Consider the following 10,579-nt stretch of genomic DNA (forward strand, 5'->3'; position numbering starts at 1 on the left):
ATTATAGTTGAAGTTTATATCATGTAGTAATATTTAAAAATTCAATCTTTTACAGGTTTAACAATTTTTAATGAATATACATAAGTGTACGTTATAATGTGTGTAGTTGTAATTGAATTTTATTGGCTTAAAAGCATTCTATAGAAGTTGTTAAAGAGCAGCGCAGACCTTTTGAGGTAAGTGGGTTTAAGCTTTTAAAACTTGTTCCCTTTCAACTGAATTCTTGAATGTACAATCTAAATCCACGGCTGACACTGTCACCGCCTTGGTGCCGTATATGCTTAAAATAATTGGGAAGACTATTAGCGCATTGCAAGCACCAACACAAAACACGACTAATATGAGTTGCAGGAAACTGTGTATTACGTAAGCGGAAGTTGTTATGGCTAGTGCGATTTCAGTTAGTGTGAAAGCAAACAAGCTGTTGATAATTGGACCAATTGTTGTTGCAATTGAGTGCTGCATGCGGCGCTGCCGGTCACCCACGGACGTGATGAAGCACTGTTGTTTGTGAAAAATTAAAGTAATGTTAATTTCTAGTACAATAAAAGTGTGTAGTCTTAAATTACCAGTGAAATGTGCACCGTCAGACAGACAAACATGCCGACACTTAACATCAACACCACTGCGGAGATTGCTGAGAGTTTTATGCCCAGCATTGCCATTGCGCACAATATTTGTAACAATGCAGCAAAGACGTTGAAAGCGACCAAAAACGCAAACCATTTAGAATGCAACACTATAGCAGACGTTATAAAGATGGCGATTAGTGTGATGCATAGCGTTAAAGCGATTGAGTTGTGTAGTGCTTCAAATTGTTGCACTAAATCGAATGGTGTGCCTGAAATTAAAAAAAAAAGTTGTAAATACAATTACGGGAACGCTATAAACTCGCGCTGACAGCACGTAGTTGGCTTACAAGCGTTTGAACTTCCAATAAGTCTGATAAGCCATGTAGGTGCAGCGGAAATTGCGACTGCAACAATTGTTTACTTTTCGGTATTTTTAAATCAATTTCATCGTTGATGTGGTAATATGTGTGTGGATGTGGATTTAATTTGCACTATGTGAAAAAATATAAATGAATTTTTTATAACAAAGATGTGTAATAAAGTAATCACATGTGAAGCACCATAGGCAAATACATCATTCGTGGCCCACGCTGAGAGATAGTTGTAAAATGCTTTCGGATTGATTATACCCTCACTATCGACTAAACGATTTTGTATCACACTAAATTTATCCACCGGATTGTCAACATAACCACTTTGTACGAGTAGCTTATAAGCCAATATCGCATCACTAGTCGCATTCGACAACCAACCTTCGAGCGTCAGACGCCCCTCACTGAACTCGCGATCAAATGTGCGTTGTAAGTTGATGAACCAATCGCGAAATAGTGTGAGCCAAAAGTCGGGTAGACCACCATTATTATGCTTAATAACATGTGGCACACGCCCAAAAGCCTCATGATACTCGTGCAACAAACGTTGTTTGTTGGGATATGCAAAATTTCCTTGCGTCACCGCATATATGCTATAGAAATCGAACAACGGTGCTGGAGTATTGACGAATTTAAGCGGATTTGTATGCTTCGGATCTAGATTGATAAGGTCGGCACCATATTGTAGATGCGTTGTTGCGCATAAGCTGCAGATGAGTATGCCAATAAATGGGATAATGATAATGAACTTCATCCAACGCTTCATTAAGCACGCTGTGATGTAGTTAAGCGCAGCATGTGCTAATGTAAAATCTTTGGTTCGTTTATCGGCTGATGAAATCATTCGATGTTCTTCTTGTTTCAAATTAGAGTGTGCAGTAGTGTTAGAAGACGCTTTGTTATTGAGAGATATGTTCTTCGAGTTAACTGCGCATCTAAACTTCTGCCTCCAATATATTATGACACGAAAGTGAAGCAGTGTCGCATTCAAATTAAAGCACACCACAACAGCGGCTTGCTGGCAGACAACTCTCAAGTGGCTTGCAGGCGCTGACATATAGATCGCCGCAAATAGTGAAATGGCTACGACACATGCGTAGGCGAGTATACTCGGTCCGACAACATGCTCCAACGTAGTACGCTCACTTTCGGGATACTCGTTAGCGGTGAGCATAAACACGTGTTGCACGCCTAAGCTGAATACAAAAAATGGCAGCACATGTGCGTCGGCGGCGATACCCAGCTGCTTGCAAAGCGCCAAGCCCGCAGCAGTCGCAATACCGTTAAGCAGCACACCACTTGCCGCAAGCAGACTTTGACGCTGTCGGGACCGAAAGTGCACGCAAGCAGCGTAAATTATGTTGATTACAACAACTGGTATGTAGTTGACCGCATTGGAATTGGGTGTATCTTCTTTCGAAATATCTTCCAAAATAGCCGGCGTTAAGACCTTGAAGTCGTTGTTATCACATAAGCTGCGCTTCCTCTGCACTGTTGACGCAATTGCGTTTGAGAAATTACGCTGCCACACGTTCCACAGCATCGCCGCACGTTCTGGCGTCCAATCCAGATGTTGCACCTTTGTGTGATTGTGCCACAAATTATAAAAGTCCACAGCGCTCATTAGCGGCACAAGCGTTTGTAGAGCTTTCACTCTGCGCACCGCCCCGGTCTCATTGCGTTCCGCTGCGTCAACGATCAATTCCAACGGCCAATGCATGTATTTGTTGGCATAACCAGCGCAGCCACCGCGTAGTATGGCGCCCACATCGGGGGTCTGCAATTCATGCTTATTTGGCGCAGTTTTCGGACACCTCGTACTTCTTGGGTTCAGACAGGGTTTGCCTCGGTAAGTCGTAGCATTGGTTGCAAGTCGCATTTGCGCTTCCCATAAACCGTATTCGTAGATAGCTTGTGAATCATTCATTTGTAATTTACGCACTTCTGCAAGCCTAGAATTTTGATTTGTGGTTGAAAAATCAAAGTAGAAACAATTTATTTATTTTTAATATTTTTTTTCTTTTTCGCATATTTACTTCATCACTTACGTCATTGCCACAGCTGTTTCCGGCAACAATAGTTCACTGCCCTCCCAGAAGCAATCTAACGGTGTTATTAGTGTACACGGTATTGACTTTTTGTATAACTGTTCGATAAAATAGTTACGCTTTGCACTTGCTGCTAACGGTGATTTGCAAATGTCGCGCAAGTCCCAATCCGTCTCGTACATATGCAACTTGAAGCTCATTGCCATTTTCAATACGTCCAAATGCGCCATCAAAGCTTGGGGAGATAGCAATGAGTGATTAGCATTTTTTTGCATTTGTATAATCTGTAGATTGGTTTCTACTTCATCTCTTTCTGCGTGTAGTTCATATTCATTTACTTTATTATGTACTTGTGCGCTTCTTAGTCCAACACTGCATAGACCCAACAGTAGCACGGTAATTAGGAGCATTTTTACCATTTTTCTTGCCAGTGACTTATGAAGGAAGCTGTTTTTGTTTGAAAAGACAAGTCTGTGAATTAGTCTAGTATGTTTATAGACATAAGAAGTGTGTAGAAAATTTAACGGGATTTTTCGTTTAAAAAAATAAAAAAAATCATTCTGGAACTCTGCACTTAGAATATGAAGTATATTCAAAAAATAACGGAAATTTTCATTTTATACATTTTCATGCATCTCTATTAAATAGTCCCCATTCTTCCAATCGTCGCAACACTTCCTTTCTCCTTTCTTTAGCCTTTTCAGCGACTTTTACAGTTACCAAAACATGCGTAGAATGTTTTTATTTCTTATTTGTTGTTATTTGTTTGACTATTGTTTTATTTTTTTTTTATAATTATTAAAAAATAAAAAAATAGTACAGAAAAGCTTTATTTTGACCTGCCACGAGTTTTTATCCTCCATATAATTTTGTCAAATAAGTACCCGGAAATTCTCATTTTAAATTTTCCCGCTAAGAATACGAGTATTTAAAAATTTTTTTTCCGAGGTTGGCACTACTGTCAGCCACTATTCTGTCAATTTTTATTGCTATGTCTCATTTAGTTTATTTACGGTGGCATTAGGAACAAGTCAACCTTTTGTGTGCGTTGCGATTTTTATATGCCCCTCTTTGAACGATTTATACCAATCGTATACTTGAGTTTTTGACATGGTTGAATCACCAAATGTTTTTTCAACATTTCCAACGTTTTGGCACAAGAAATTTCGTGAAAAACACAAAATTTCACACAAACTCTTTGACCTATTTGACAGAATGTACTATGTATATTGTAGTTTTTATACTCTCGCAACAAAAGTTGCTAAGAGAGTATTCTTTTTTAATATTTATTATCATTTGTTATATGCATATATAATATTAAAATATTTTTAAGTTTAATTTGGTTACATAAATATTTAATAAAAATATTAATAATTCGGTATCAACATTTGAGGGTGGATCTATACAAATTTCGCGCACAAAATATGCATAAGATAATGAACTCTCACTTAATTCGATGCAAATTTTCAGTTAATGATTCCTTTTTAATTATTTTTATAGCAATAATACTTTATTATGTCTACATCTATATATATATTTATTCAGTTAAATGAGACAGTATTTAACTGAATAAATATAATTTACGACATTTTGTTCAAATATGTTTTTACGTTGGCTTTTTTGGTGCCTTTGTTCAATATATAATTTTTTGAAAGCTGTTTTGTTAATTCAATCACTAATTTCAAGGAATTTTTGGCTATTGTACATATTGCTCATTTACATGATTAGTGTCATAACTCAAAAAATACGATTTTTGAGTTAAGTATGCAGAAAGGTGCGCAATTTCATCGTCTATATTGTATCCAAATTTCATTCCGATGCGTAGAAAAATAAACCGTGAAATAAGAATGTGCCGTTATTAAACAATTTATGCTGCATTATTTTTTAACCACAACAACGACACATCTCAGTTGTGCCAGAATTAGTTAAAATTTTTTTTATGAAACAACGACATACAGAGGTAGTCAAAAATAATTTACACATCGAACGTTTTTTTTACAAAATGAACAGAAAATGCCTTTGCTTGTTGTTGTTGTTGTCGCAGGGTATCGCAGGGTATGCTATGTTGTTGTAAACCTTGATCTATTCCTGAGCAAATGAAGTCAGTTTGGCTAGAATAGCTAGAAATATGGCGGAGATATAAGCAAATGAACGGAATACTCGTAGTAGTCAAAAGTATTTACACACCGCGATTTAGCCTTTATTCTTGAATTTGATTTAAGCAAGAGTAGTGATTGGTTTGTATTGTATTCATAACTAACTAACAAAGCCTTGCAAACTTGGTAAATAACATGACGAAACCAAAGGAATTATGGATTATAACTAGATCGGAGACTGTTACTAAGTTTAAGACTGGTGTTTCGGCTTCGGAGATAGTTATAATTTATAGAATTTGATGGAATACTGTTTATAATGTTATTAAAAAGAAGCACACGAACAATTACAAGGATAATTTAAAGAGAACTGGGCAGAAACCTGTGATAACTCGAAGATAATGTAGAAGATTAGTAGGAACTGTCATACAAAATCCCCCACAATTAGTCCTGTTAATCCTTCTGCTACGTTAGGAAAAAATTACACATATAGTGTTTTGGGTCAATTTGACCCACTTATAAAAACTCCACTGATAACACTATTTTATTGAAAGAGTTCATATTTTTTTATTTGAATCAAGTTAAGTGTACATATGTTAATTGTAGAAAATAGTTGAGATATGTATGTTTTAACGGCAATTTTCACAAACTAAGCTGCTGTGTTCCTTGCAAACAAATTTTTGGCACGTACTACAAACAGCTGAATATTTGTTCGAATTTTTTGTATGATGACAGAAGAAACATCGCTGTCGTTTTTTGTGCAAAATATACTCGATTTCCGATAACTTGCTTTCTTTGTAGGCGTTTTTGATCGAGTGATGTAATAATAAACGGCAAAATGTTTCAAAATACTAGGTGGGTCAAATTGACCCAACAACGTAATAAGTGTAATGAAATTACATTTGGCATCCTTCAGCAACATAAAAAACAGATTTTATCTATGTATTCCTTTTACTGCAGTTAACAAATAGAAGAAGAATCAATACAATACGACTAGCGTAACACGCGAATTTCGACGAGTTTTACTGAAAATTGGGTCAAATTGACCCAAACATAGCAGAAGGGTTAATATTGCAGCAGCATCGAATCAGCATATTGCATGAACAGTCAATGATAATGCACTGCTCAGGACATTAAAAAAAGTTAACATAAATACATGACGTTTTGCCAAAAATCGTAAAGATTTCCGAAAATAAAAAATCGATATGCCGGTAATTTGCCTTAAATTAGATCCTGGAGCCTGTCGTGGACAGATAATGCCGAATTTGGGTTCCATTTCATGAGGGATCGTTACCAACAAAAATTTTAAGTGAAGTAAATCAATTTGGTCTAAATTAACAGTTAACTTAGCGCCCAATTGTGTTGAATCAATTCGGACCATAAAGCAGATGCCAAATGCGATGTAACCAATTATAAATTTACCGCCTTAGAATAAGCATTAAAATTAAAAACAAATATCATTAAACAAGTAAGGAAGTGCTAAGTTCGGTTGTGACCGAACATTTTATACTCTCGCAATTTATTTATTTAATATTATATAATACACAATTTGACACACATATTCATCATATATGTGGATTAAGTCCATTGGAAACCCTAATATTAGGACTGAGATCCTCATGTTCGATATATGGGGCCTTGAAAACCTATGGTCCGATTGCGGCGATTTTTAGAAAGGGGCTGCCACTCTTTAAATGCAGTATTTATGCAAAGTTCTGTTCCGATATCTTCACTAATGCTTACTTTACATATTTTAAAGTAAACTATTCAAGTTCTGGTATAAAGAAAGTAGGCGTGGTTGGCGGAGCCACGCCCACTTAAAATATTGTATACCAATTTGGGTGGAGCCCTTCTGTACCTTATTTAAAATGAGATTTAAGGTTTCTGGTGTTTTCCCTTACTGAATTAAAGCATTTTTAGTAGTTTTCAACATAACCTTTGTATGGGAGGTGGGCGTGGTTATAATCCGATATCATCCATTTTTGGACTGTATAATGTATTACCTAAAAGAAACGATTCTAGAAAGTTCGGTTGATATAGCTTAAGTAGTTTACGAGATATGTACAAAAACCATAGTAGAGGCGGGGCCACGCCCACTTCTCCAAAAAAATTACATTCAAATATGCCCCTTCATAGTGCGAGCCTTTGTACCAAACTTTCCAAAGCTTTATTTATGGCTTAGTTATGGCACTTTATGTGTTTTCGGTTTTCGATTTTTGTGGGCGTGGCAGTGGTCCAATTTTGCTCATTTTCGAAAGCAACCTCCCTATGGTGCCAAGAAATAAGTGTGCCAAGTTTCATCAAGATATCTCAATTTTTACTCAGAAAAGACATTTTTCATATTGCTTTTTTCAGCAAAAACGACACATTTGACTTATGACGGCGAAATTGATTTATATTTTTCACAAATAACGACACAATTTAAAGTGGGTCACGATTATGTCCTAGAAAAAGCTTGGTTCATGTGTGCTCAACATTGTATTTAATATATTACAGGCCACTAGATTTGTCAATAAACTTATGGCATTTTTCTATATTTGCTAAATAAGAGGCAGTTGCTAACTTTAAATCGCTCTCCAGAAAAATCGACTTTTTTGAGTTGTTACACTATTCAAGTAAATGAGCGATTTGTAAAAAAAATACACATTTACATAGTAGTCTTGCGCTATGATGCAAACTGACTTTGTTATTTTCTTTTAAATTACCCCAAATTTGTATTTCTTTCAATATCCTGTGTAATGAAAAAATATATTTTTAATAAACATACATTTTCTTGTTTGCCCCAGATATTGCTGTTGCATTCCACAATATTTTGTATCCAAGCACACACACATATACAATCAAAACCTTTAAGAACCACTACAAATGCTGACCGGCAAGCAGGTAGACAAGCCTTGACTTTGAAAACTTCTCCGCACGAAGCTTAGCTTTGCAATGAGTTTTGCCAAACATTGATGGCTCAAAAATCCGATAAAGCGCAGTCCACTCAAAGTTTGAATTGTGAAAGCTTTAATGCGCTGAATATGACGTTGCCACATTGCAAAAATAACTAACAACTATACAATTTTTTAATTTGAATTACGCGCGTGTGTATCACACTAATTAGAGCGTCTTGTTTAGGTCTTTTCAAAAGTATTACATGAAGTCGGATGTCTCTATTCTGTTAATACAGTACCGGACTGAGCACAAAGAATGCTAGATGCTCGCTCGCTTTCTGAGCGATTGTGTAGCAATTGTCTAAGCCCTCTTTCAATAAATTTGTTTTTAAAGCCAGACTTTTATCAGCCATCCATTGCTGTGGTTTTACATCTTCCATCTCGATTTACGGCAAAAAAATGTGGTATACATTTTTAATGTAATGTAAGTTGATTCAGCAATATCGATCTCGACTCTATTTCTGTTCTGTCATAGATCGTGCTTTTGTTAGTGTTAGTAGTATGATTGCTGATAGACTGATGCTTGGTTTACATTTCGATATACTGTATTTCTATTTGGATGGTCGTTACATGAACCTGGCTCTGGTGTTATTAAATGATGTTAAATAAAAACTATCTGATGAATGGATTTTTACATAATTAGTTCGAAGTCACCTAATGGGAGGCTTAGAAAATGAGCTGTTTCGACAGGGAAGGGTCAAAGGGGAAATGCGGTGTTAGATTGGTGGGGTTAATTTGACATTCAAAGAGTTGGTTAGGAATATGCGATGAGCCTTTGCATGCCGGATATATTTATATATCTTGGGTAACCAGGGTCCAGTCTGGATAAGGAAGAGTTTAATATACTACAGTATCTAGAGCAAAATTTCGCAATAGTCATGGTTCTTGGTTCATGGTTCTTCTTAATATAGGGGTTTTCAATAAGAACGCTACACAGTAGACCGTTAGGAACAGCAAACGACGCCATATTTTTTCCCGCTCTTTTGACATTTCTCGTCAGTAAGGTTTGCTTTTTTATCATGGAAAGATATAATACGATCCAAACACTATCCGAAATTATTAAAATTTACTACCGATATTCGGAGTCAGTGGCCTCAACTTTAAGAGCGCTACGTCCAATTTATGGTCGTCATAATCGTTCTGTCAGATCAACAATTGAGCGTCTGTGCCATTGAGACAAAGAAGTGCCCGTAGTGCCGAGAAAATTGCTGCCGCTGACGCATCAATTCTTTAAGACCCAAATCAGTCAAATCACAATTCGTTCTCAAGCGTTGGGCATCTCTGTGACGTCGTTGTGACGAATGTTGCGAAGAGATCTTGGCATACATCGGCAAGCCGCTTAACTACCAGATTCGTCGTATGTTCATGAATTGGGCTGAGCAACAACTTGAAAATATTCCGGATTTTCATCGAAAAATCATCATCAGATGAGGCTCATTTCTGACTGAATGGCAATAAGCAAAATACGCGTTATTGGTCAGGCAGCAATCCATACGTACTCCATGAGTCACCATTGCATCCCGAAATACCTTTCAATTTTCAGTGGTATTCATTGCTTACTTTGTCTGTAACAGCCGCTAACGCTTAACGATGACCCAGCCTCCAAATTCGCTAGACATGAATCCGTTTGATTTTTTCCAATTGCAAATATAACTATGAACATAAAGGGCCGTCGACTTGGTTGGAAGAAGCGCTCGCATAAGTACTTAATATCGAATGGGGACTATTTTAAAACCGACAAATGTTGTCGAATGAATTTGAATGAATTCCTGGAGACGGATGAATAAATATTTTTCAAAAAACGAAAATTCTCGTTATTTTTTTAACACACGTTGTATATCCCAATATTAAAAACGGTGCTCAATTCAATGTTTTTTTTTTAATTTTTTTCGCTATTGCAAATAATTAATATAAACAACTGTTAGTTTTAAAAAGTGTTTTTTAATTATATTTTCTTTTGTTTCGAACACACGTAATACAATGATTTTCGCTTTTAGTGCTACACTTAGAAAAAATAACTAGTTACAAATTATTTAAATATCTTTTCTCGTTCTTGAATAGGTATACATTACAAGGTTGCTTATAATTAAAATAATTAAATTATAAAATAATAATAATATTAATAATAGTAAACAACCATTAACTATGCACTTGGATATTTGAATTACAAGTGCAAAAAAATAAAAACAACATTTACAAAATATTAACTAATAAACGTCGTACAAACGGATGACGCAGTCAATCTTCTGTTCGTAAGTAGATCACTAAAACTGTTTTGCAAAAGCAATAGCGATTAACTAAATATGTATGCGATAAAGAAAGTCGAAAATGCCTTTTATATAACATTAAAGTATTAAATATTGTATTACTACGTAGAATTTTGTTTAAGTAAATTTTTGCGCAGCTTAAGTGCAATGCCGTTATGTTAATTTTTAGTTTATAATAACTTTTATGTATTTTATTTTTAAATATTTTTAAATTAATATAATTTTTGAAAATAACGAAATTTTTTATATATAATTTTGCATAAACTAAAATTTCTTTTTATAAATTAAATTT

The 10,579-nt window shown here is 35.5% G+C and overlaps 1 protein-coding gene and 1 long non-coding RNA gene across 2 annotated transcripts in view; one reads left to right on the forward strand and one right to left on the reverse strand.

Annotated features, from left to right (window-relative positions):
• The window catches only part of LOC128922835 (uncharacterized), a 68,898-nt gene that overhangs the window by 279 nt on the left and 58,040 nt on the right, over window positions 1-10,579 (forward strand). Inside the window, exon 2 of the long non-coding RNA XR_008472020.1 lies at window positions 56-176. This is a non-coding gene — a long non-coding RNA (uncharacterized LOC128922835). The remainder of the gene's footprint in view (window positions 1-55; window positions 177-10,579) is intronic.
• LOC105210716 (protein patched) lies at window positions 176-8,012 on the reverse strand. Its single transcript, XM_011181837.2, has 6 exons — window positions 7,852-8,012; window positions 2,992-3,438; window positions 1,122-2,895; window positions 920-1,063; window positions 570-841; window positions 176-501 (listed from the first exon to the last, which is right to left on the reverse strand). The coding sequence occupies exons 2-5, from the start codon at window positions 3,408-3,410 to the stop codon at window positions 824-826; spliced, it is 2,355 nt and encodes a 784-aa protein (XP_011180139.2). The 5' UTR covers window positions 3,411-3,438; window positions 7,852-8,012; the 3' UTR covers window positions 176-501; window positions 570-823.

The sequence above is a fragment of the Zeugodacus cucurbitae genome, chromosome 6, assembly GCF_028554725.1.
Source record: "Zeugodacus cucurbitae isolate PBARC_wt_2022May chromosome 6, idZeuCucr1.2, whole genome shotgun sequence".
NCBI classification, from domain to species: domain Eukaryota; kingdom Metazoa; phylum Arthropoda; class Insecta; order Diptera; family Tephritidae; genus Zeugodacus; species Zeugodacus cucurbitae.